At 40.0% G+C, this 27,775-nt stretch overlaps 2 protein-coding genes across 3 annotated transcripts; one reads left to right on the top strand and one right to left on the bottom strand.

Annotated features, from left to right (window-relative positions):
• LOC137260242 (dynein light chain Tctex-type 5-like) lies at positions 1-525 on the top strand. Its single transcript, XM_067797937.1, has one exon. The coding sequence runs from the start codon at positions 1-3 to the stop codon at positions 523-525; it is 525 nt and encodes a 174-aa protein (XP_067654038.1).
• A 1,598-nt stretch (positions 526-2,123) lies between these two features.
• LOC137259884 (ralA-binding protein 1-like) lies at positions 2,124-27,466 on the bottom strand. 2 transcript variants are annotated; one of them, XM_067797523.1, is made up of 14 exons: positions 27,400-27,466; positions 24,424-24,511; positions 20,592-20,736; positions 19,902-19,980; positions 18,427-18,556; positions 16,877-16,999; positions 16,258-16,461; positions 15,652-15,770; positions 14,909-15,039; positions 13,314-13,515; positions 10,395-11,181; positions 9,396-9,485; positions 9,065-9,267; positions 2,124-7,912 (listed from the first exon to the last, which is right to left on the bottom strand). In XM_067797523.1, exons 2-14 carry the CDS (start codon positions 24,461-24,463, stop codon positions 7,766-7,768), a joined length of 2,400 nt encoding a protein of 799 aa, XP_067653624.1. In that variant the 5' UTR covers positions 24,464-24,511; positions 27,400-27,466; the 3' UTR covers positions 2,124-7,765. The 2 variants fall into 2 exon arrangements, with proteins under 2 accessions (XP_067653624.1, XP_067653623.1); XM_067797522.1 differs by having other exon boundaries at positions 24,385-24,511; positions 27,400-27,461.
• Between the last annotated feature and the right edge of the window lie 309 nt (positions 27,467-27,775).

Below are 27,775 nucleotides of genomic sequence, written 5' to 3'. Positions count from 1 at the left end.
ATGGAAGGACTGTCTGGCCACAGGATGCCTCAATCAAGGGGAGACAACTCACTTCCTGTCCCAATGTATTCAACCATGTGCCAGAACGGCCCATTTAGACTTGAAGACTTGAGAAAAAGTTCACCAACCAAAAGGAAGTCCAAGTCTGGTAACCGTAGTGTCCGGATGCCACCAATACCAGGCGCCAGCAAACCAATTCCAAAGAAGGTAAAGCCAGACACAATTGAGAAGTTGGTGGAAGATACTATGGTGACATGTCTTCAAGATGTGACGTACAATGCTGAAACTTGTATCCGTCTTTCAAAGAGTCTTGCTGGGACTATTATGGAGAAGATAAAGCCACTGTCAAATGGCCACTACAAGCTGGTTGCCGTGGTGAGCATAGGCAACATCAAGGAGCAATCAGGGATGCAGTTCGGGAGCAGATGTTTGTGGAACAAGGATTCAGACTCCTTCCTGAGTGTCAAGTATGCCAATGACTCGCTGTTTGCTGTGGCTATGGTGTATTCACTGCTGTTTGAATAGCATAGTTGTGTCCTTGTGAGTAGATGTCCTTCTGTATTTGGTATTGTGTGAGGCTATGGTGTTCTTGGCATTTTGTGACTGAATCCATGGAGAAATTCCTGTTCCAAGTAGAGCTATGCCAAAATACGCGTTGTGTTGGTGAAACCATTGTAGACTCACATGAATGAGACCAAGATGTATTCAATTTTGTATGGGCCATGGAGAACTGACTGTTGTGGGAAACCATGGTGATCTTGCTGTTGCGTTGGTGAGGCCATGGTCAACTTGCTGTTGCGTTCATCAGACAATGGTGATCTTGCTGTTGTGTTGGTGAGACCTTGGTGAGCTTTCTGGTGTGTTGGTGAGGTCATGGTGAACTTGCTGATATATTGGTGAGACCGTGATGACCTCACTATTTGTGATCAAGGCCATGGTGTACATTTTGTGTGAGGTCATGGGAAAAGTACTTGTGTGAGAAAGGCCATGGTGAGCAAACTGTTGTAATCCCATCAGGATAATAATATGTGTATGAGGCCATGTGAAGTACTTGTTTTCGTATTGGTCAATATATGTTGGTCAAAGCCAGGATGTACTTGTTCATGGACTGCTGCCACGATATGAAAGCAATAGTCATAATAATACTCACTTCCGCTGTTGTTGTTTACATGACTGAACGTACACAGCTTCATGAAGCTGGATGATGGATCCACGTACAATGAACACTGTAATCACTGATGCCTTTAATCTGACTTTCTAGTAACTTCTTTTGTACATTGTATATTTCTCATGGTCATGCTAATAAAGACAACACTGTCAGCCCTGTTGATCACTGGTTTGTCTGGTGACTTGGGCGACCTTGCCAGCATCCATTTGCCACGGACGCATTGGGCTGAAATCTCTGCCAGTTTACCAATAGCACTCCGACTCACACTGGAGGGGGCACCAATCTGTTGCTGAGTTCGATCAAATTCTAAAAGGGCTGACCACTTTCAGCAAGTGGAAAAAATGTCTAATTCTAAGCTGTGATTTCAAACAGGTAACTGAACAGTGAACGAGAGTAAAAACACATCACTGCATGTGTAAAGTCCTCCACTTTCCATGGGTAGAACTACGTGCACATGCAAATCAATGACATCAAGTGGCAGATGGGTTTCTATACTGACAATCTGAATTAAAATTGGGCTAGTCTTAACAGCATTTATCCAACATTACAGAACATATTCCACAGCATGATGTGTTTTACCATACTGTTAAGAACGTTTGTAAAATATTCAGTTGTCCGTATTTCAAACAAAAACAAAGATTTAAGAAAGCCTTAAGAAATAGTGTTACCAGTAGCTTGACCCTTCATTAATGACACAGAGTAGATAGTAGATATAGTATAGATAGCTAAATACACATGCAATGGGTCTGAAATATAGTGCAATGAAAATGTGCACTGATAGGGTTGTAGACTGGTACACAAATCCACTGATCAACTTAGTAACAAAATAATTTCAGTGAGGAATTTGGCTTTAAAGAAATGCCTTTATAATTTATAATCGTTTATAATTCTTTTATTAAATAATCAGGACTATATTACAAACATCAACAAGCATCAAGAAAGACAAACATCGATACCGTGTACAATAATCTTTATGTTGAGAAACTTGACATGTATACCATAATATCATACATGGACAAAATTTCAATTTCTAATTTACAAATACATTTATCATAAACACACATGTTAAATTTGTGGGCATGATGAAGGTGATTAGACAACAGTAAATAAATTATCCATTTTTCAATTTAAGTATGCTAAAAGGCTTCACATTCCTCTCAGAAGAAGTTAAAGTGAATCTAATTCTTTCCAAATGACTCCAGTTCATCTGTTATGGGTGTTTTTTTAACTTCTTTTGAGTAGCATATGTGATAGGAGCAAGGTATTGTTCTGAATGTTTTTTAGCCAAAGTGAATGAGTTTAGTTTTACACTGCTTTTAGCAATATTCCAGTAATATCATGGCAGGAGAATCACAAAAGGGGTTCACACATTGTTCCCATGTGGAGATTCAAATCCAGATTGTTGTGTGACGAGCCAGTTCTTTAACCACTAGGCCACCCTATCGTCCCTCCAGAAATATACGAAATGGCGTTGCAAAAAATTATATAAGGATTCAAACTCAGACTCTTAGCATGACTACCCCACTGCCCTATGGATGATTGATAGTTGGAAGATCTGACAATGAATACAGTACAACAGACACAAATAATGCTATAAAACTGAAGACAACATCACACAATACACAAAGTCCAAATAAAATCATTCACTTTTTCTCACACAAGCACATCAACTGGAATGCTGGTTCCTGACAAGGCAATAAGAGAAGATTTAGTTCTTACGACAGCATAATAGGGAAAGACTCACAGACCTTTCACTCTACAGAACAGGGCATAGATTTTTCGAAGCTCTCTCAGTGCCAAGATAGCCAAGTGCCAAACACTAACCAGTGTTTATTCAAGCATTTCGAAAAAGCAAGTGAGTTTAGTTTTAAGCCGCACTCAGCAATATTCCAGCTATATGGCGGCGTTCTGTAAATAATCAAGTCTGGACCAGACAACCCAGTGATCAACGACATGAGCATCGATCTGCACTATGCGGAACCGATGACGTCAACCAAGTCGGCGAACCTGACCATCCGATCCTGTTTGTTGCCTCTTACGACAAGCATAGTCGAGAATCTAAAGACAGACACTGATTAACATTAACTTATGACTATCTTAGTGCTAAGGGAACTTCAAAAATCTAGGTCCTTCACCTTTTTGTAATTGTTTTATTCAGTAATGAACTTAAAGGTGAAGGAAAAAGTTTTATGGATGATCAACTTCTTTATTTTCACAATGGCAACGTTTCCGTATGGATTCTTACACTGTTTTCAACTTGTTCCTTCACCTTTAGCTCAGCAACTTTTAAAATGCCTCTAAAACAGTAATGAACTTTCATAAAAAGGACTTTGAAAGTATTGGTCCAATCACTTAAACAACATGGCAAAAAAATTTTAAGCCCTTTTTTCATCACCATATTGAACTTATTAAGTGTTCCTGCTTTAGTTATCCCCCTTTAGCAACCATTATGAAATACTGAACCCAGACCTTCGGTGAATGGTTCCCCACTGCCACCTACTACCAAACTACCTTTGAAAACAGATTTTTGTGCATTGTTTAAACATGAGCACCTTTTGACAAATTTTTCAAGGAAAATAGAACAATTGAAAAATTACCCCCCTTTTCAATAACAATGTTGTTGATTAATTGGGGATAAGATGTATGGAAGAACGATTTCTTTATTTAAAATGAGAGAGATGTTTCTGTGTAGATTCTACTTCATTATGAACATGTTTGATAATGGTGCGAGAACATACAGCAAAACGTCACTCCTCTTGATAAATATAGGTGTGGTTCATCCATACAACTTATTCTTAGTTGCCACTCTAACTTCTACATGCCTCTCAAAAAAGGTACTCTTGTTAAATGTACATATCCAAATATCCATGTTGAATTTCTTCCTGTATTTGAGAATTCTGTCAGAAAGGTCCATGTTGGCAGTTAGTTTATTTTTTTTCTCAAAGCCTGCACTGTCAAGACACAAACATGATAAATATCAAGTATAGAATTTAAAAACATTTGAAAGAAAATATTTTTTAAAAACAATGTCATAATAACAAACATTTTGCCCGCATGAAATGTTGTACACATTGAACAAGAAACTAAATCTACAGATATCATCACATTACAACATAAACTAGCACCTTTATAATACATTTCGGTCTCCAACACATTTCATGTTCATGCAAGACTCCCATGAGTTCGTGTACAGCTAGCATCCATTCTTGTGGTATTTGCTGATCAAAGCTGCATTCAGCAAAATTCCACTTTTATATAATCCAGTCTGAGTGAGTGAGTTAGTTTCATTTTATGCTGCCGCAGTACTCCCGCTATGTGGCAGCAGTCTGTAAATAATCGAGTCTGGACCAGACAATTCAGTAATCAACAGTATGAGCATCGATCTGAGCAGCTGGGAACCGACGACATGTGTCATCAAAGTCAGTGAGCCTGACCACCCTATCTGATGAGTTGCCTCTTACGAGAAGCATAAGTTACTAAAGGCCAGTATTCTAACCTGGATCTTGCACGGGTCTAATCCAGTCTGAACCACACCACCCAGCATTGACGATGTACTTGCAATGACGAACAGAACCAATACATCAAGGCTAATAAGCTTATGTATATAGTTTCTTCATAAAAGAAGTACTGACCGCTCTAACCCCTTATACAACAGAAGCCAATGAAGATCTGTCAAGATGTGATCATTTTGCAGCTCATGTTAGTGTAAGAGGTGACATGGAATCACATGGTCAGACTCGCTGACTTGGGTGACGCATGTATCTCAAGTGCAAGGATCAATGCTTGTGATGTTCATCACTGGATCATCTGGTCCAGAATGATTATTTACAGACTTCTTCCATATAGCTGGAGTTTTGCTAAGAGCAGCATAAACAAACAAACAGAAACAAATCTAGAACAGACGTAGATGTGGATTAAAAGCCTGACCTGTTGCAGGTCTGTTAGCATAGATGGGTGCCAACAAACCCCATACCAGGGCAATTCTGGGATTCAAACCCACATTTAAACACTTCTGTCGCTCCACAGAGACACAAATGTGCTGTTTAATCACAAGCACTACAGCACCATGGCGCTCAATCAATTCAGAAAATTGAGAAATGTTACACCACTAAGGCCAACATATCTCCTTTAACTGATATTACAGGTTGTTCAGCTTGACCCGATCAAGTGATTACTAATGCATTGCATGACCATGTCACAACTGGTAGCAGTGTATGAAATAACATCTGCTGGCAGCCCGCTGTCGGCTAGTTACATGGCAGGCTTATAACTGTACGCCAATACATTTTCCAAGGGTACATATTTTTGGCCATGTCATTGACTACAGGAAGTATTTTGAAAATAATTTACAACTGTGGTAACTAGACGATGTCTGTATGGTTCATGATCAATCAAACTGTAACTTCCACAGATCAGCCTACCCATTTATCTAACACTAAATGTGACTATTCTAGAGAATACTTTCAGATAATGAATAATGTCGTTCTTTTTCTGATGGCAGTGACACTAAATGAATTAACAGTGACAACCAGTCATGGTTTTATTAAATTTGCTTTTGCACGTGTTTAAGTTTACCTCACTACAAGTAATTCATTACTTACTTTCTTTTAACACCATATCTCAAATTCCTATATTCAATACAGGGCTGGTTACATGTTAACAGGACCGGCAACATTTTGTAGTTGTCAGCCCTGTGGGCTTTCTGTCTTTTTGTAGGAGTTGCACACATTGCTGGTAGGATCTATTACTGTGAAGGGGTGTACTTTAGTCAATTGATAGACAACATCTCCGAACAGCCGAGACAAGGTTGCCATTTGACATCTCAGTGTTGAGAATCGTCAGCAATGTCCCAACATTTTATGGTTTAATGTTTCTGATATATGCATGCATTACATGAACCAGCATTAATAACATTCTCAGCTCCCCTATTTAATGAAGCTAACTCCACCTGCCACGTGCCATTTGACCTCCCGATCATGAATATGTAGAGTAGAACAGGTCAAGCTGAACAAGCTGAACCCTGGAGGTAGAGTGATCGCTACAACTACAGAGAGATACACACTCTCACACTTCCAACACTGTTTAAATCCACCAGCATTTGACACAAGCTCTCATATCCTTCCTGATCCATCACCACACTTCCCAATTTCAGACAAGATTCAAAATATTTTCCGTCAATGTTTCGGAAAGCAGCTGGATATCCTGACATCCTGTACAAGAAAGTCTCCATCAAGTCACACAAATACACAGCAACATACTGAGATATCCCGCACGCTTTTACAAATTGATCTAACACTGCAGCTGTCGTAACTCCTATCATTTAACACAGGTTGGAGATGACCTTCACTCAATGCTAGAATGCCCAATATATCATGATCTTTGCCAAATATGTATTAAAGGTACATCAATGGATATTGTTTCACTTCTTTTTCTACTTTTTCTGTGCAAATAATGCAAACGAGGTGCTTGTATTACATTCATTATATGTAGTAGAAACTTAATGCTGTAATATCATTATCATGTCTAAGGCCTTTTCAAAGCATAAACTAATCAAACACAAACAACGGTTGTAGGGCTACGATTGTTTTGATAAATGTACCCCTTGTCTGTACCAGTGATATCAAACATATCAAAACCATCATAGGATAATCAACATATTCGTCTCAGCAATATTAAATGAGAAATGTCTGGCTAACTGGAGTATAAATGTGTACTGCAGGAACATCTAAAGCTACTGGACAGATCACAATTGTCTGCTGTTTTGGCAACATACCAGTGACAATTCTTATATAACTAAATAACAATTCATACTATTGAGAAAACTAAGAGAAAAACCAAGTGAAAAAATACTGTGACTACTTAATTTGCTTTTAAGTGAAAGCCATACTTGGACTTGCACTTGGAATCCATGTTGAAGCATCAGATTATAATCTGACTTACATTCCTTAAATCCATATTACTTTTAATCCAAGCATTACATTCCTTAAATCCAAATTACTTCCAATCCAAGCAGTATCTAAGCTTCTTCAGCTCAGTCGACATGTCCACTGACTGACTGAGACTAGCTTTACGCTGTTTTATCAATGTTCCAGCAATACCATGGGGACACCAGACACTACACCAGGTCTTCAGTGTGACTAGAGTACATTTTAACCACTAGGCTACCCCACCGCCCTTACGTCGATAGATTCATGGAAGCAGATACAATGATGAAGCTATTGCACCAGTGGCACTATTGTATAAACTATTGCAGTAGTAATAATACCATCACTGGTCATCCTGGGTTTTCACTGTATGTGTACAACGTGAAATCTGACTTCACCTTCTAGTTCGAGTTTTAAAACTGTTCTCAGCAATATTCCAATATAACCATCTAAGCACATCTCCACCTAGTGTATTATACTACAAGGGAGATAACTCATCACTCACATAAGATGATAGTGCCTAATATCCTTTCCTTGTTTGGTACAAGGGACTGGCAGTATGCAGTGTAGCAGAATGTGGAAGGGGAGACAATTGCTATAGGAAGGTCTCCCTGTTAGGAAGGAGAGACAACTGCTATAGGAAGGCGTATCTGTCGGGAAGGGGAGACAAATGTTATAGGAATGTCTCCCTGTCCGGGACTCCGACACTGCTCTGTGAGGTCTCCAGCTGTTTCTGCTGCAGCAGCCTGATCTGCAGTTTCACACTCAGGCAGATCATCCGCTCCTCGTGGATCTTCTGACATAACTCTGCATTCTTTTTCTGGAATGAAAAGCGCAAAAATTTCAAGAAACATCAAACGGAAATACTTGAATAGTTAATCTAAAAACACTTGCTATTTCAGCACCACGAAAAGGTTTTGGTTTGGTTTGACTGTCATTTGATGCCATATTTAGTAATATTCCAACTACAAGGTGGATGTATGTAAATAATCAAGTCTGGACCAGACAATACAGCCATCAACAGTATGAGCAGCAATCTATTGCACAATTTGGACACAATGACATCAAACAATACAGCGCGTGTGTGTGTGAGTGCGTGCGCGCGGACGGACAGACGGAGGCAGGCATGCAAGCACGGACGCACACACACATACACACATGGATGTGCGTGCAGGTGTGGCTCCTTGTACCAGTGCTGGTTTGGTAACCCAAGAGATACAATGCTACAGTTTAATGCGTCCACATTATATTATTGTTCAACACTGGACAGCATTATTCCAACTATATGGTGGTAGCATATAATCACGTGTGGACCAGACAATCCAGTGATCAGCATTGTAGATATTGATCCATGCAAATGACATATGATGATATGTGTAAATCAAGTCAGCGAGAGTGATCACCCGATCTTGCTAGTTGCCTCTTACATGAGTTGAAAAGGGGTCAATTTTGATCCTCACTGAATGATCTTGGCAAAAAAGGTGGACGATACCACGTACATAAGGCTGCATAAAGGGGGTGTGGTCAAACCAAGCCCTCTCATTGGTCAATGCTTGATATCGTCCACCATTTGTGCCAAGACCGTTTAGTTGAGGGCCAAACTCAACTTTCTATCAACTTGTAGAAGATAACAATAAAGAACTGGTAGCTGTCATGAGTGGTGATCGATAGGCCAATCACCCATGATTGTGTTTAGATGAAGTTTTAATTGATTGCTTATGATCGTAGCGAAGCATGATATCGTGTAATCCACTGCTGTGTTCCTTGACGCCATCAGTAAAAGTGATCTTAGACACTACAGTGTTTATTTTATCACGTTAATTCAGGGTATTCTGCCCGAGAGAAGAGACAAAGATTACATTGGACCCACTATCTGAGAAAAATGGCGGGACAAAACAGCTAACATTATAGATGTAAAATAGATACTGAATACATAACATCATGCTAAGTCCTACTTCAATGAGTGACTGACCTCGAGGTCTTCATTGTCGTGGATGAGCTGATAGAGGCTGTCCTGCAGGTCGTCCTCATCCTCGCTGTCGTAGCTGCTCTCGGAGGAGGAGCTGATGTCCTCAAGGTCAGAGTCTTGTCGGAGGTACTGCAACTCTTGGATCTCCTGGTGAAGGCGTTCGATCTCGCTCTGCTCTGTCTCAATCTTCTGTCTCAGCTCATCTCCTACACAGGGTCAAAGATGAAAACACTGTCACCAAGTCATTAATTTACCAATATATTTCTTTAAAATTTCTCAACACCCTGTACATAGAAAGACAGACATGGAGACACGCACGCATGCACAAACTGACCTATAGCAAGCAGTTCCTCCTCTTCCATTTTCATGGCCTCCTCTTCCTCCAGAAGACGCTGCATCTCCTCGTCATCGATCGGACTCCACTCTACAAGACACAGCAATGTCACAAAGTATGGCAGGAAATCCCTCACACAACTACTACAGACTAACATTCCTGGCACTAATTTTTCAAAGCATTCTCAGCACCAAGATGGCCCTATATTAAAGCTAATGTATGGCACTTACAACCACCTAGACACTAGTAGAGGTCCAGGGTCCACGGTCTAGATTTTCCTAGCTCTCTTAGCACTAAGATAGGCATAAGCTGCTATCTTAGTGCTAAGACAGCTCCAAAAATCTAAGCCCTGGTCCACTGTCTGCCAATTGTTCAACTCAGTTATGTTCTAGCCTCACTACAGAAGTGTGTGATTTCTCTTATTTTCCAGCCTGTATGTAAGCGGAGTATTACTATAGAAAGTCTTGTAAAAAACACGACAGTTATAAGAGGAGTGAGTGAGTACTGTTTTACGCCACTTTAAGCAATATTTCAGCAATATCATGGCAGGGGACACCAGAAATGGGCTTCAAACATTGTATTCATGAGGGGAATTGATCCTGGATCTTTGGCATGACGTGCGAAGGCAATAACCATTAAGCTACCCCATCTAATGATATAATGAGCACTGACCCACTTAAATCAGTTACCGCTGGGTGATGCTCCATTTAGTTCCTTTAACAGCAAGCTATCAATGCAGGTCCGGGTTAGAATATTGTAACCTATGCTTGTTGTAAGAGGTGACTAACGGGATCGGGTGCTCAGGCTCGCTGACTTGGTTGACACATCATGTTGCTCCATGTGCAAAGCTGTTGCTCACTGGATTGTCTGATCCAGACTTGATTATTTACAGACCGCTGCCACATAGCTGGAATATTGCTGAGTGTGACGTTAAACTAAACTCACTCACTCACTTTAACAATAAGCATGGGTTGTGGGCGAACTTTCATTACCACTTACCCTGATCAACAATTTCCACCTCCGTCACTGACAGGTCTGATTCCACCTCCTCTTCCTCCATCACTCTTTCCTCCGCCTGCTCTGTGAACTTCACTTTCTTCTCCGCCTTCCCATCCCCAAGTAGTTCTTCCTCTAGCTCTCTAAGCTCCACTGACTTTTTCAATGTATCATCAGTTTCCTCCTTCTTTGGTGTGACTGGCTGTTCAGCCTTAATAGGCTTGAGAGGCTCACTAGACAAGTGAATATGTGGATGAAGGGACACTTTCTCAGTCTCGTTTACTTTCTTAGCCTTCGGTTCAACTTTCTCAGCTTTCTTTTTCTCCTCCCCTCCATCCTTCTCTTTGTCCTCACTTTTAATCTCTTCCTCTTTCACCTCCTTCGCTTCTTCCACTGTTTCCTCTACAGCTTCTTTTGTTTCCTCCTCAGCCGACTTAACGACATCGGCTTCAACTGTTATTTTAGCACCTGCTTTCACTCCAGAATGCCTTTTGATCTTTTTCTCCTCCTTTTCAGCATCCTTTTGAGCTTGAGACTCTTTTTGAGATGTAGCCTCATTCTGAGATTCAGCCTCCTTTTGAACTTCAGCCTCATTTTCAGCCTTCTCTACTTCTTTTGACTTTGGTTCATCTGGCTGTTCTTTCTCCTCGATTTCTGCTGTTTTTGCAGGTGGTTTGGGTTCAGCTTTCTTCGGCCTGAGATCAAGCTCCTCCTCTTCAGGGAGATGAGTAGACAGTTTTTTGCTCTCAATGTCCTTCCTTCTCTCAACAGCTTTCTTTGCAAATTTTATCTGAAAGACAAATTATAAGTGGAATTTAAAAAGATAAAGTGTTGCAAATGGTACTTTCAAGAATCAAAACTGGTAGTCTGACCATGAAATTAGTATGAGAAAGGATTCTGAGAAAGATAATATGACACTAACAAGAGTGAAGGTTGATTTCAGACCTAGACAGCAGTTTTCCTGATTACCAGCATTGCATTTCTTATTGTTGTCTCTTTTTGAGCAAAAATGTATTTAATCAATGAAACTTTATGCTTTTGTCTATGGATTTGAATTGAAATCAATTTTCTTGAGTTTCATCAAATTTCCAGTGCAGTCGTACTGATATAGTTTCAGGCTAAAATTCGCAGCGACTACAATAAAATCATCAAGATTGGCATCTCTGTTACTACTCTGTTGTAAAATCTTCAGCGAATGAATTTGGTTCTACTGAAAGTGAAACATAAGCAATATTCCAAGGGATGAACAGGTTCTGACATTGCATTCACATGAAATGATAGATACACCCCCAATAAGGATCTCCTTATAAACTTAGGCATTGTCTTCATCGATGTCCACTACCATGAAATGATTTGTATATCACATGCACAGACTATTCAAGAAGAAATGATTATTGGTAGTGGATTATTTGCTGTGAAAGAACTCTCTACTGCACATACACTGCATTACAGAATAAAAGATTATGTGTGGGGAAACTGTCTACTTTTCCACATACAGACAGCATTATAGAATCGAAAGCAATTGGTGAATGGCAAACTAGAACAAATTCCTTCCTTGTGTTGGGCAAGTACTCTCTGTATTAAACATATACACTGTATACTATAATAGGACATTTATCAAGTGCACATATCCCCGCAACTAGAACATGATCAAGGTGCTAGTATTTTATTCCCTTGATCACTGGATGTAAATCTCATCTCCCTGGGGATCATACGACTCTTGTAGTCACGTGGCGCACCCATCGGTACAAGATACCCACTCACAGCTGGGTGGACTGGGACACATAGTCACAGTACTTTGTCAAAGTTTAATGCACACTGCTGTACCTACAACTAGTTGTTTGCATATATTCGTGTGGCCACCTTCTGGTCATTTACCAACGGATTTGAGGGTTCAGTTAAGTGCATCGCGTTGTGTACTAGGGGTTGTGACAACACTGAAAGAGTCTGCACAAAAGACTGACTCAAAGGTTTCTACATCTGGTCACAAGGTGGGCATGATCCAGCGCTTGCTGGATCACTAACCTGGTGCCTCAGACTGTTCACCAGCCATGCCCCCATAGTACAGGAGAATCACACAGTAATGGTGTGTGACACACAAGGCAGTCCGTGGGAATGCATGTCCCATCTCCCTGTATTCTACTCTCTGTATTCTACATACAGGACAGTATTACAGAATCAAAGATGATACAGGGGTTTGGAGAAGTCACTCCTCTGCATGGAGAGGCTCAAACAGGTTGCACAAGAAACTGGAAGGTGGGTCTGTTTCTTACTGTCACAATGTCAGGTAATACCAAATGTATTGATTTGACCCCCAAAACCTTAAGATCATTTCTTATGGCAAGGAGCATAAATGTCAAATTACACTTTGGCACAACTGCATGAGGGAGCAGATAAGTCAGTTGAGCTTGATTTACCAGTGCTAACAGCTCCATCTATTTACAGATCCGTGGCCAAATTCACTAAACTGAGTTGTAACTACCTTTCCTGGAGAGCAGTTGTATCTCTGTATTGGTGTGGGATCACATGACTGAGTTTCCTTTTGAGTTGTGCAACTACTCCCTACAGGGATGCTAGCAGGGATTATTAGTATACAGGCCAAAAATTGATGCAAAAATTAGTATTTTTTGCCAAAATTAATTTTACCTTTTCCAAATAGTTTTAATATTCAATAAGAAACATATAGATATTTTAAGAACTTGTTATTAACATGAGTTGTACGTATCCACATATAGCTTGATATGTGGTTGAAACATATTGTGGTATTTGATAATTCAATTTCTTTTTACTATTGAAGTTGCGTATTTTGTGGAGATTTTTTGGTTTTTCTTTTAATAAATATGACAAATCGTATGGGCTGGCATCTCTGTTTATGTATTCCACAGACAGATATAAGTGGTGTGGGATCACAAGACAAATTACCTTCCTCTTGAGTTGTGTGACCACTCTCTGTACCTCCCACAGTTGTTCCGCCTTGTCAGAGTCGGTGACACCAGCATTCAGCTCGCGATGCAGCTCATTCAGCAACGACTCTTGCTTAGCCAGTTCCTCCTCCAAGGCAGCTGGGTTGTCCGGCAGCTCCAACGACCATCGGGACGTGGCTGGCTTCAGAGGGGGAACATATCTGCAAGAGTGAGTGAGTTTAGTTTTATGCTGATTCCAGCAATATTCCAGCAATATTACAGCAGGGGACACCAGAAATGGGCTTCATATATTGTACCCGTTTTGGGAATCAAACCCAGGTTTTCGATGTCGCAAGCCAGGCTTTAACCACTAGGTTCCCCCACCACACCATATCTGTAAGAGAGTAATGAGTACAAATTTACATGACTTCTAACAGTACCCTTGCTATATCACAGCAGGAAATTAAACCCAGCTCTTCTGTGCAATGCTTTTATCACTAGGCTACTCTATAACACCTGTACTGAACATGGACCTGTGAAGATCCGGTTAAAATTGATCTTCAGTAAGGGACCTGTGAAGATCCGGTTAGAATTGATCTTCAGTAAGCCATGCATGTCATAAAAAGTCACTTTCAGGATTGAGTGGTCAGGCTCACTAACATGGTTGACACATATCACCCAACTGCCTACACTGATGTTCAAATTAGAATATAATAGGTTCATTGACACAGCCTTCAACCGGGGTTTGTTAGACAGTATAAGCAGTGTAATGAATAATACTCTACAATATAAACCTGAAGCGTGCTTCTCACTATATGTTAGGTCATCTCTTGTTTTCCCAGAATAATCGTTTGAGGATTTTGCTTTGTTAGTAAGACCTCTTCCCAGGTTTGACTTTTTGTAATTGTCTTTTCGTAACTGTTCATGAACATCAACATTCAAATGATATATGAGTGTTTGAAATCAATTGAAATATGTCATTCAAGATCAAGTTCAAAGTGCAAATATTTTCCCAAGCAAGATGGGAACTCCAATTTTTAGATTTGTAGGAAAACACTCGAACACACTACCACCGGGCCGATGGAAGAAGCTGAGTTAAATTATCTATTTATAGTTGCTGTCATTAAATTGATTTTACTTGCGCTTCAGTTATTGTTATTGAGCTTCATTAAACAATCATCTACATTGTAATTAGCCATCACTGACAGTATATAAGTTAGAGAAAACACTTCTCTTTGGTTTTAGTAGACAATGTAAAAGCATCAGGGTCGGGAAATCTCTCATGATTTCCCTACCCCTCCAGTTTTAGATTGTCTACCAAATCCTTGGAGGCATGTTTTCTACTATGCTAGTTTACTTAGACTGGTGGATAACATATCTCATTAAATTGATCTTACGTACACTTCAGTTATTGTTATGTAGCATCATTAAATGATCATCTACATTGTAATTATCCTTCACTGATAGTATATATGTTCAAGAAAACACTTCCCCACAGTTTTGCTAGACAATGTATTCCAATGACAATGATTTCAGTCCCCCTCTGGTGTCTACCCAAACCTTGGAGGCGTGTTTTCTGCTATGCTAGTTTACTTAGACTGGTGGATAACATACCTCTTGATGATAGTGTCAGAAAACAACTGCCCTGCATATGTGAAGAGAATGTTGAGGACACGATGGCTGATCTGCATTGTAGGACTCAGCACAATGGACACGTTCTGGAGTGTCATCTTGTTCTGCTTTTGCTGTAAAAAAATTAAGAGAATGTGAAAAAATACCTGAGTGAGTGGAGCGAGTGAGTTTAGTGTTAAGCCACACTCAGCAGTATTCCAGCTATATAGCAGCAGTCTGCAAAAATATATAGTCTGGACCAGACAATCCAGTGATCAACAACATAAGCATTAATCTGCACATAGCAGAAACCACAGCAGAAACCACTGGGACTCACAGGGATTCGCAAGGACCACTGGGACTCGCAGGGACCATTGGGACTCCCAGAGACCACAGGGACTTTCAGGGACCACAGAGACTCACAGTGACAGGATGGTAATATCCGACCAAGGTCTGTTAGCATAAATGGTGATATGTGTTATCACCATTTTCACTAAGAGACCATGTTTGGATGTATTACCTCACCCCATATTGTTTGAGATTCTACTACCACCTGGAATGCTTTAACATCTACACATTTTTTTCAATGATGTGTGTGACTAAAAATTCAATGTGTATCAAATCACCAAATCAATAACATGTGTCATGTGACTCAGCAGCTCAATGATGTGGATCATGTGACTCACCAGCCAAATATTGGGTGTCATGTGACTCACCAGCTCAGTGATGTGTGTCATGTGACTCACCAGCTCAATGATGTGTGTCATGTGTACAATCATCCAGGACAACAGCAGTCGGTTACAGGTGGGGAGCTCCTCTATCAACTTCTTGAACTGCTCAATACGTCGCTTCTCATTCTTGATCGCTGCCATGAAAAAATTAGGCTAGTAAATATGGTTGAACGACATTCAAATGATAAGGGGTGCAAATATTAGACGCCTGAAACCAGTGAGAATGGGCATGCTGCTGAATAACAAAGAAACAGTGCTTGCTCACAGGCTCATACAGTTAAGGAAAAGCTGCAGCACATCAAAATATTTTCGATCACTGGACCAACAGAGATCCAGAAGTGAGCGTGCCAGTTAAGTTTTACTCTGCTTCCAGCAATATTACAGCAGGAAACACCAGGAACAGGCCTCACACATTGTGCCAATGTAGGGAATCAAACCCAGTCCTTTGGCATGACAGGCAGAAGCTTTCACCATCTGGCTACCCCACTACCCCTGGATCACAGGATCAGCAGAGGTCCAGGAAATCTGCTACTTGGGTGCTGTAGCTTTATCAGCTGGAACCCACTTCCTGCTGGAAAAATGGATAAAAGACCCTCAGAGTCATACAGGGTAAGTACTCACTTGATGCTTCTTCAAACTTGGGCATGAGAGCGGTAGTAAGGACGGGTTCTGGAAGGTCCCTGAGGAACTGTTTGAGGAGACTGGCCACCACGTTGGGCTCATGCTCCTGGAGGTAGGCTGGCACTCCCTTGTTGTAGCAGTCCTTTAGGTGCTGCACCTTGGACTTCACACCGGAGATCCGGTATATGCCTTCACACGACAGACCTGTATCGGGTAAACTGGAGTTTAGTGGGTGAATAGTTGTTGATGTGCCAATAATCAGAGGTTGTATTATTATTTGAAATTTTTCGACTGATAAAAATATGCCAGTTATGTGGGACGCAGTGGCAGCAAAGTGGAAGGGAGGTAACCCTGGCGAGTGATTGATCTTACGTTTGCTTCAACGAGCAATGGGCTTCAAGTTTCCACATACTGTTCGAGGGAAAAGGGAGACAAGCATATAGCATGAGTCTGGATGCGGAAAAAATGAAGCATTCTCATATACATGGTCAGGAAGCACTGATAAAATGTGAAACATGAGAATGAAGAATTTAAATAAATGGTTGAATGAATATTGCTACAACTCAGTGGGTTTTCTCAAAAAAGAAAACAGAAATCCACATAGGTACTTGTAACTCACCGTGTTCCTCTATGTAATCAACACATTCACGGAATATTGCTGGGAGTTCAATTCCATCATGTGACTTGTTCCTTTCCACAGACAGCGCCAAGGGTACACCGAATATTGGCTTATCGTATTCACCTGAAATCATTATCAATGTCAAAAATTTACCAGGGCATTTCCATGCCATTAGAAAAAGTAGAGGATATTCCATTTTGCTAGCATACCACTAACCAATGCCAATGCATATGAGTAATATATATCCATGTAGATGAAATATTTCCAATGGCATTTTATCGGGTGGCCCTGAGTGCCCTAACATAAAAGAGGTCAGCAGTCTCTGATACATGAGAGGATTTAGTACCTGTATTCAGCAAGTGACGTACCTGTTGTTTTGGTAGTGACTTTAATCGGGAAGTATATGTTTGGTAGAGGAGCAATGCGAAACCATGGAGGACATCAGAACTCTTTTGAGATTGGTTACTTAGAAACTGACAGACAGATGAGATTGAGAGATAGGTGTGGTATATTATTGATGGACAATGCAGCTAAGCACACCCCCAATGTGAAACTGACACGTCAGATTGCATTTCCTGCCAGTCAATATGACTGCACGCAAACAGCGGATGAATGCAGGAACCATCCTGCACATCACCACAAGCTCATTGTGATACACTTCATCGAGTGTGTTGACACAAATGAGAATTCAGCTGTCACCTTAAGTTCTGCAACATGGATGATCAAGCAGGACTGGCCCCTATTTATCTAAACAAACTTAAGTTTTGGCTTAAATTAGATTTACATCATTAATTAATTTTTCATTAATTTGTTCACATGGTCCTTGGTTAGGATATCTGGAAAATTGTTTATCTGGACAATTTCAAGAAAAATCACCAATGTCCAAACAGAGCACGGCAGTAGCCAGGGGAAATATCTAGCTTCATGCATCTCCTCAGACCTTAGAAATACAGACCTCAATGGATCTCACAAATACGATCTCCCACATGAAATACGGACCCCAATGGATATCCCAGATGAAAAAGGGACATCAAGGGATCTCCCACTTAAAATAGAGACCTCAATGGATCTCCCACATGAAATATGGACCTCAATGGATCTCCCAGATGAAATACAGACCTCAATGAATCTCCATGTTGAAATAAGGACCTCAATGGATTTCCCAGTTAAAATACAGACCTCAATGCATCTCCCAGATGAAATAGGGACCTCAGTGGATCTCCCACATGAAATACGGACCTCAATGGATCTCCCAAATGAAATAACAACCTAAATCGATCTCCCAGATAAAATACAGACCATAATGGATCTCCCAGATGAAATACGGATCTCAATGGATCTCCCTGTTAAAATACGTACCTCAGTGGATCTCCCAAATGAAATAAGGACCTAAATTGATCTCCCAGTTGAAATACAGACCTCAGTGGATCTCCCAGATGAAATGCCGACCTCACTGGGTCTCCCAGATGAAATAAGGAGCTTCACAGATTTGCCACATGAAATAGGAACCCACCTATATCTACCCTGGGGAATATGGAAATTCAACTCACTCTGGACTGCAACAGCTGGGACCTCATGGAGAGCGTGTTTGGATTTCTTTTTCTCCTTCTTGTGTTTCTTCTCTTCCTTCACTTCTTTCTTCTTTTCCTCCTTCTTTGTTTCTTTCTCCTTCTTTTCTTCCTGAAGAAAGAAAACAATCACAGTTTTAGTACCCAAACTTGGAAAGTGGTTTGTCACAAAACTTTAAACAAAATATGACCCAATTCTGGATGGTCCCTCACCGTTTCTAACTCAACTCTTACAGATAAAAGAGCTTGATTTGAAAAGAAAGACTCACAATCAGAAAGTCATATGACAACAAATTATTGAGTCACAGCTGTTTCAGAGCACACTATGTCTACACTTCCGTCCCTTGTCCTTGTAAGGACAAAGTTCGATTTAAGAGATGCTAACCTGCCTACTGAACCAGGTTCAACCTTACATAAAAATTCCAGTTCCACCTGCTCTCATTGCTATATGTAGATGATATAGAAGTTTACCCACTCAAAAATAACCTGCACCTGGTACAAGTTAGACTAATACCTTGGTTACACTTTGTAATATTGGGCTGCACCAAAAAGACTAATCAAGCCCTGAAAGAAATTTTATGGAAATATATCGGCTCTCTAGCTAGCTTTTGGTATTGGAATTGGTCTGTAAAAACACAGGAAACTGAAATGAGTCAAAGACTCGGAGTGACGCATGTCATCATGCCCAATCAATGTATTACATTCATCCGGACATGATAAGATACAAAATGTCTGCCATGTTAAACGAGGAGTGAGTGAGAGAGTGAGTTTTAGTTTTATGTCACTTTTAGCAATATTCCAGCAATATCACGGCGAGGGACACCAGAAAATGGGCTTCACACATTGTACTCATGTGGGGAATTGAACCCGGGTCTCCAGCTTGAAAAGCAAACGCTTTAACCACTAGGCTACCCCACAGCCCCTAGGTCAGGTTGGTAGCGAATGTGTTTAATAGTCCGTCATCCACCCACAACACATCTAACATAAGAAACAATTCCGGATCTAACTAATAGCAGATGATGGTCTGATAGAAATAACCTTACTGTCTTCCAAAGCAGTTTACCTTGACTCACAAACAAGGAGGTGCCATTGACCCCTGACTCAAAGTTTTCAGTGTCCTTTCAGGCAATATGAGGGTTCTATGAGGTAATGGTGTACAGAACCCCATGATTTGATCGTTTCTTTAGAGCCTTGAATAAATCATTGATCATGCGAAATGATGGATGCGGACTGATGGATGTGGACTGATGGTTGCTGATGCATGTAACTGCTCTGAATGAAACATGCAAACATTTAGATAAGTCATAGATGTGTTGTGGGTGCACTGAATAAGATTGTTTGCCCATCTGGACGAACTGATTTTTTTCTGCATCCATTCTCTGCATCTGAGTGGACTTGACGCACATCCGGGTGTCGTATAAAACCCTGCAGTTGAATGTCACAAACAATAGATTTACCTTTTCTTTCTTGGGAAAAATATCCTTTCTGGCTGGAAACTTGAAACCTGGTTTACTTTTCTTCACCTTGGTAGGACTCCTGGAAGATGCACACAGTTGTCCCATGAGTAAACAACAGAATCTAAAGGTTATATTGCATCGTGAGAGTTACCACGTTAGTAGCATGATTGGACAGTTTCAATGAATGAAAGTTCATTATATTTTGGCAGTTCATGAAGTGTAGCCCCTTTTTTGCATGCAAGCTCAAAATCTACTTGCCAATGTCAGTGTCACAGAAACATCTTTTACAACTTTCTATACTTCCATAAAGTTAAATTCTGTCTTTGGTTAGAAAATGAGTTGTCCCAGACAACACCTTGACATCCATCCCTGACCCTCACCCATCCACCCTCACCCACCCCATAAATAGCCTGTCCCCAGTCAACACCATGACATGCACCCCAACCATCCCACACCATCCAAATCCAACCTCCACCCATTATCTCAAGATTTTCATAGACAGGCAATCCAACAAACAGAGCAATGCTGCCCTCTTTACACCGACAAGGAAGTCACTAATACTGCAGATATAGCAATAAACATCACAAATCTTCCTTCATCCATACCCTGCACACTACACAATGTACCTCTACCTCTAATGAAACCACTCAATGATCCATACATGCTGTTAATCTACTGCTGACTACCTACTTGACATCATCAAAAGACACCATGTCTTCCTCCGAGTCCTCCTCCTCAAACACCATGTAGCCCTTCTCCTTCTTGTCTTTCTTGCCATCTTTCTTCTTCCCTAGATCCTTCTTCCTGCTGGCTCGGTCATGGTCCTCCTCTGACACTGCACATAACATTAACAACAAGGCCTAATTACTAAGCTGTCTAAACCGGCACTCACTGGGACTGAAGAAATATTCTGGTTTAGACAATGTGCTGGATTGTAGAGCTGATAAATGTACAAGTTGTGGATGGGACACAGCACACAACATCAGCATGTACCTACTAATTCAAACATTTTCTAACACTCTTCAAACAGCATTTACAGTGTTCACGAATAGCGTCTGACCGTCTGACAAATCTGACAGATTCGCCAGTGGTCAGATAGAAATCACCAACTCACCAGCCCCAGTGTCTGACTGAATATTTCACAATGTCTTTGTGTGAAGTTGTTATTCGCAACATGTGACACTTTTTTGCTGTTTAGAAATCTTATGTTTGTTGTCATATAGTGTTAATAATTACAATGCCAATTATATGAAATGTTAAATCTGAAATGTTTGTTCAACTTCATTCTGTGGGTCCTGTGAATTTTTAGTGGGTCAGACAGACATCTGAAACTTACAGGGCCCAATGTCCTCTTACTTTGAAAAACCATAATGAACACTGCATTTAGAATAAGTGAGTGAGTTTACAATATTCCTGGAATATCACAACAGGGGACACCAGAAGTGGACTTCACACTCTGTACCCATGTGGGATTTGAACCCAAGTCTTTGGCGAGATGCACAAACGCTTTAACCACTTCGCTACTTCACACTGAGTAATTAACAGGTTCCAGTGCATTTCACATGTTAAATAGCAAACATTTTGTTTAAAGACACTTGCCACAAAAAAGTAATCCCAAAATAAAAATTGGGCTTTCGTAGTGTCAACTTTTTTAATCCATTACTAAGAGGTGAAGAAATCAAATCTTTCTGTCAAAATAATTTCTTTGCAAGATGTATATTTTCTGCATCATGATCCTACCTCACATGAACAGAAATGGGCAGATTCGAAGTATCGCAATATCTTATTGTACTGTGGTAAGAGCGTACCATTTTACCCCTGTACATATCCATGTATGTACAAGATATAATGTATAAATCCCAGGTAATGATGAAGATGAAATCACTGCAGTTAACTACAAGTCACCAACATCACCAAAATCACAAAATGACACCAATTTAAACACAAGGCACCAATACTGTAAGGCAGAGTACTCACAATATCCCATGCACATGCAGGTGTTTGGACACTACATTGAGTGAGCGAGTGTGTCACTTTAGTTTTATGCCGCTTTTAGCAATATTCCAGCAATATCACAGCTCGGAAAGATGCGCTTTCACATAGTACCCATGTGGGGAATCAAACCCTTTCCGGCCAAATGATCAAACATTGGTTTATTTGATAGCAATATTCAGTTAGTAATTATCACGCAACTGGCTCAAGTAACATAGTACATTTTGTGCTTCCACATGTGTTTCTTGCAATGGTAACCACAGCAAATTGCCCCCATGGCAATCTAATCTTCATAAGTTTCATAATGTAATTCAGTTTTGTTTCAAACTGAAAAACATTAAATCAACAATTCCTGTCTTCCTTGAATTCAATTGAAATGAATGTATTTGAGAACAAAAAGGGTATAAAAGTGGCATAAAAAAGTTGGAAAAGCTCCAATTGAGAAGCAACTGATTTGTCAAAATGCCACATAAACAACAGGTCCTCTCAACTGTGACCAGTTAGGCATATTTCTAAGATTTACGAAATACAAAGAATGAATTTGAAAAGTGCAAAATTATCTCAAGGCACTTACTTCTCAGTTTGCTGAATACATATTATGCTATCCATATGCTATGATGTACGTGTGCATAATTGGAATGAGAAATGAGTCGAGAAACAAGTCCAGAAACAAATCCAGAAACAAATCCAGAAATGAGTCAAGAAATGAGTCAGGAAACGAGACAAGAGGCGACTGCAGGGACTGTTTGTTTAGGCTTTTGAGTTCGACTAAATTTAGATTACAGATTTCAAAGGTTGTACAATCTTCTAAAATAACAAAACACACTGGCACAATTATTTGATTAACTGTTCCTTTAGAAGAAAATACAGTGGAAGCTGTCTAAACCGGCACTCAATGGGACTGAAGAAACAATCCGGTTTAGACAATGTGCTGGACTGTACAGCTGATGATAACTGTACAAGCCACGAGGAGGACTGAGATTTCATGCAGGTGATGACAACTTGTCAGATTGGACTGATGCCAGTTTTGACAGCTTCCACTGTACGTCCATCTGACCTGTGGACTAGTCTTCAACACTTCTGTGCATACATTTACTAATACAAGAGTTTCATTACAAAAAAATACATTACACGATAAATTGATTAATAAATGATGATTAATTAACAAGATAGCTTAAACAGACATTGCCCACATGACAATATATTCAGATTTCTTTTCGAAATTTTTTTTTAAATTAATTAAAAATAAGGCATTTTTCAATTCTGATTTTGTTCTCACCAAGCAAACAGTATCATTTAGTGAAATAAGTAGTACTAGTAGAAATGCACTGGTCTGACCCAATACATTCTATTTCCACAGAGGTTACTTACGTCCTATCTTCCCATATCTTCTCTTGGTTCTGATATGGCCCTTTGATTGCAGTGAGATTTAGTTGTGCAGTCAGTGATGTTGTTTCAAAATGTAATCTTTCACAAAGCCTCAGTGATTTCCATATGCTTCTGGAAAACTAGAACCTCTTCCCCTGCACAATGGGCAAATGTTTCTTCTAGACAAAACTCAGTCATGTAATGGTGGATCAATGGCATCTAGAGCGCCTGGTTGACAAATAGACACAAGCTAGCCATTAATTTGATTAAGTGACTTGTGTGTCCTCTCAACATAATTCATTGGCAGAGGATGGATATTTGTGGCCCCACTTTCTAATGCTAGTTTTTTATTTTCAATTAAATGTGAAATACCGAATCTATCCTTCACATACTGATCAACTAACTCTGTGGTGGCCACCATATTGGATCTAAGTTGATGAACTCGACTTTTGATTGGATATGAAGAAGGGAGATAATTTGTTTGTGATTTTTTTACCACCAGGGGAACACAGATCACATGGGAAGATTTGACTTGAGTAGCCTCTGTTGGAAGATAATGGTCCTAAGAATGCAACTATTTGGCCATATAACTTAAGCTGATATCTCAATGGCTTTTGTATTGTGATCATTACAGTGCTTGAAATTGCTTTCTCTGATTACATGACATCTTCAATTTCATAAAACAATATTAAAATTCATGACAGATTAAACTGATTTCATAAAATATACCTCTAATTTCATAACATATTTCTTCAAATTTCAATTTCATGAGACCTACATCTCATTTTATGATATATTTCTCCTAAATCAGGACATATTCCCCTGATTTCCTGCCATTTTTCTCAGATTTCACCATATATCACTCTGATCAAGACATATTTCTCATTTTTAATTACACATTCCTCTGATTTCATTACATATTTGACCAATTTTTCAAGACATTATCCTCTGATTTCATTAAATATTCCTCAGGTTTCATACAACGGATCCATGATGAAATTGGTATCTTGGGGTGAAAAGAGGCAATAAAGAAAACGTGCGCAACAGAGGTCACCATGACATCAAACGGTAATAACACAAGTCCGCATGCACCAAGGGAGGCGACAGCAAGCCTGTGGTATACCTGACGTCTGGTCGCTAAGCGACCCTGCTTTATACAGACCAGGGAAGTTCTTTTCATTGTCTGGACTCTCAAAACTCATCTTGGTAGATGATGGTGGTGATCACCTACAGCAGTGACATGGCTGGTTCTGAAACATACAAGACTAAATGTTATAAATCCATGAGTTAGTGGTTGATGTAACAAACATTATTACAGCACAGATAACACACAAATAACATACACATTGTACCTGGTTATAACGCCACTCTGTGTCCAGGAGAAAATGTGGCATTATATCCAGGCACAGGCAAACTGTGGCGCAAATGTGCTTGCGCAATGTAAAGAACATGACCAGTCTTCATATATGCGAGTGAAGTGAGCAAAGGTTAGCAACGCACTTCCCTCGCTTCGGTTCAAAAAGTATTTTTCATGTCAAAATAAAACATCGCCAAAGGTACACTCCCATTTCCTCACTAGGTTGTGCTCTCCGATTTCTAACCCCATATTTAATAATTACTTACGTGAAATATGTTTCATTCAACATTTTAAGCACCACTCGTGGTATTCAGATCATTCTTCGCCTCCATTACCCCTGCCAGCTTCCGGCTGGACGGGGTGAAGGAACATGAATAAGCAGAAATTATCACGATATACCACATTGCCTAGTTTTATCATGATTCAGTTGGATTGTATTTGTCTTAAATGTCGGCATTATTGTTTTATCTTTCGTAACATTTATTCTACAATAAACACACTTATGCTGTGGTGGCCATATGAAGCATGGGAGGTAACTCTTTATGTATTCCATAAGGAATAATAACTTGTTCCTTCACGGCTTTGAACCGGAAGCTGGCAGGGGTAATGGAGGCGAAGAACGGTCTGATGTACCACAAGTGGCACTTAAAATGTTCACATGAGTAATTATTAAATATTGCAAATCAGAGAGCACAACCTAATGAGGAAATTGGAGTGTACCTTTGATGGTGGCGATATTTTATTTCGACATGAAAAATATTTCTTGAACCGAAGCGAGGGAAGTGCACTGCCAGCCTTTGCTTGCTTCGCTCGCATATATGACGACTGGTCATATTCTCTACGCTGCGCAACCCCACTTGCGCTACTGTTTGCCTGTGATCCAGGGTGGCTTTAGGGAGGCATATGGTGGCATAGAATGACACAATATGTTACTTGGCCCTTAGTTCAGATAATCTAAGCTTGTAATTTGCTATGGTTTAAAACTGCTTAGTTTAATGTTTGAGAGTTAATTGATTAGTGCTGATCAAACACCTCACCTACCTTACCTTGTTTTGATGTTATTAAACAATCGCACTGTCGCACTGATCGGAAACAGCCTTTACGATGTTATCAGTTTCGACACAGGCCTGCCGAGGACTTAAAAGTGAGCATCGCTAACTGGCAGTGACACTGATTGAGTTCACTTAGTTCCTTATTCACACCGTTAATTAGTGTTACCTGGGACTTGCAGGGATTGCAAATCAGTTCGCTATAGCCATTAGTACATTATAGAGAATTCGGTATTCACGACTTTTTTATATGATAATATACAGAGGTTAATTTCGGACAGCCGTCAGTTCGTTTTATCTGTGTTCGTTATAAAAGTATTCTACTGCAGTTATAGTCCACAGTACCAGATGCAGCTTTTGCAAACTAATATTACTTGCACTACTGCAATGCTAGTACATATTCCACTCTTGCATATCTCACTTTAATATTATAAGGGTTCAAGTAAAACATCCTCAGATATAAAATTGTATATATTCATTTATATTTCACTTCAGGTGACCACGAATAAAGAATTGTATTCATGAAGGGTTACGGTTTGATTCACCGAATATGTGAGTGTATTGTATTAGCCACACAAACTATTGTGTTCACAGCAAGGTCCTGTTTGTTTACAGTGGTCAGTCACTGTTATCATGAACTCTTAACAGTCATCCTTTTTTGAGTACTACACTCTATTTCAGATACACTCCCTAAAGATAGGAAAAGGGTACCCCTAACCCCAAGTCCTAACCCTAAGGATCTTAGAGGCTGCCTTACCCTTACCCCAAACCCTAAGGATTGAAAGGGTGCTGCGCCTGGTAAACTTCTAGCCCATGATTTTATTCACTAAAGGGTAGGCTTCAGATACTGTGGTGGAGCTTAATCTATAGAAACTGTTTGTTTGAAAATTTTGTTGAATGCAACTGCTTACAACTTCAAACATTCATAGGCATACAATATCAAAAACTTCAAACTACACGTTAAAGGGCGCACTTTTTCAGATTCACTAGCACTCCCTACAGATCGGAAAAGGGTACTCTTAACTCCGAGCCCTAACCCTAAAGATCTTAAAGGCTACCTAACCCCTAACCCTAAGGATTGAAAGGGTGCTGCGCCTGGTAAACTTCTAACCCATGATTTTATTCACTAAAGGGAGGCTTCAGAAACAGTGTTTTATCTGCTGACAATACAATATCAAAAACTTCAAACAGGCATACCATATTTTGCATGGTATACACCAAGCAATTTAATTAGAGTGATATCTGATGATTCCAAACTGTAGCAACATAACTACACTACACTGAAATAACTTTGGTGGAGTTGGTGGGCGTGTTTCTACTGGGCCATGTCCACCATAAACTGTATGCATTGACAGGTTTAATGAAGTACAATATTGCCATAGTCAGAGGCCATCTGTCACTGTGACATCATGCTTATTCGGATAAACACGCTTTTGTTGTATGACGTTCGATATTTGCATACAAAATAGCTCTTTCTCTTGCATTTCTTATCGATTGTTGTGGGTGTAAGTTTATGAGTCACTGGAGACGTTGGTGACTTCATCGCCACCGGACTGGCTCAGCCGAGAGCCTAGCAGACGTCACATCACATTTTCACTGACTACGCCGTGACAAAGACAAAAACATTCAGACATACACGTGCATATTGTTAGTGGTGCAAATGTATGATGTTGCGTTAAGCTTACCTGCAAATACATTCCTACAACAATACAAAAATGTGAAAATAATTTACCAGAATAATGATTTCCTCGCTTCCCGGAAATAACAATAGAATCCCCGGGTTATACAAAAAGTACGGCCTCGCTATTTCAAAGAAACGAAAATGGAATGGAATTGTCACATTGAAAAAGTGACGGGAGAAGAGCCTTGTGTGTTAGAGCGGAAGGATTTTTCCGGAAACAGAAGCAAAACACATAATGTAAGTCAAGACTGAAGTAGAGATTTCACGAGTGACAGTTTGATAATGCGATTTAATTCATTTATCGGTGAGCATGCAAAAATATTCCCCAAACGATCAATCATCGTTGACTTACAGGCCTTTGATGAAAGAGCAAATATCATGTAGTGAGAAGAAAGGCACCAGGGATGCTCTTCACACATTATTCTCG

Source organism: Haliotis asinina, chromosome 13, assembly GCF_037392515.1.
Source record: "Haliotis asinina isolate JCU_RB_2024 chromosome 13, JCU_Hal_asi_v2, whole genome shotgun sequence".
Lineage (NCBI taxonomy): Eukaryota > Metazoa > Mollusca > Gastropoda > Lepetellida > Haliotidae > Haliotis > Haliotis asinina.
This window is presented reverse-complemented; position numbering and strand designations above follow the sequence as displayed.

Bases quoted from the DNA above. Each gene is read 5' to 3' on its own strand.
- LOC137260242 (XM_067797937.1), top strand. From the start codon at position 1: ATGGAAGGACTGTCTGGCCACAGGATGCCTCAATCAAGGGGAGACAAC.
- LOC137259884 (XM_067797522.1), bottom strand. From the start codon at position 24,463: ATGAGTTTTGAGAGTCCAGACAATGAAAAGAACTTCCCTGGTCTGTAT. The intron at 13,516-14,908 runs GTATGTTATCCA...TCACTCTTGCAG, and splicing joins TCTGACACTATCATCAAGAG to ATATGTTCCCCCTCTGAAGC. The intron at 9,486-10,394 runs GTAAGTGGTAAT...TGTGTCTTGTAG, and splicing joins GGTGGAAATTGTTGATCAGG to AGTGGAGTCCGATCGATGAC.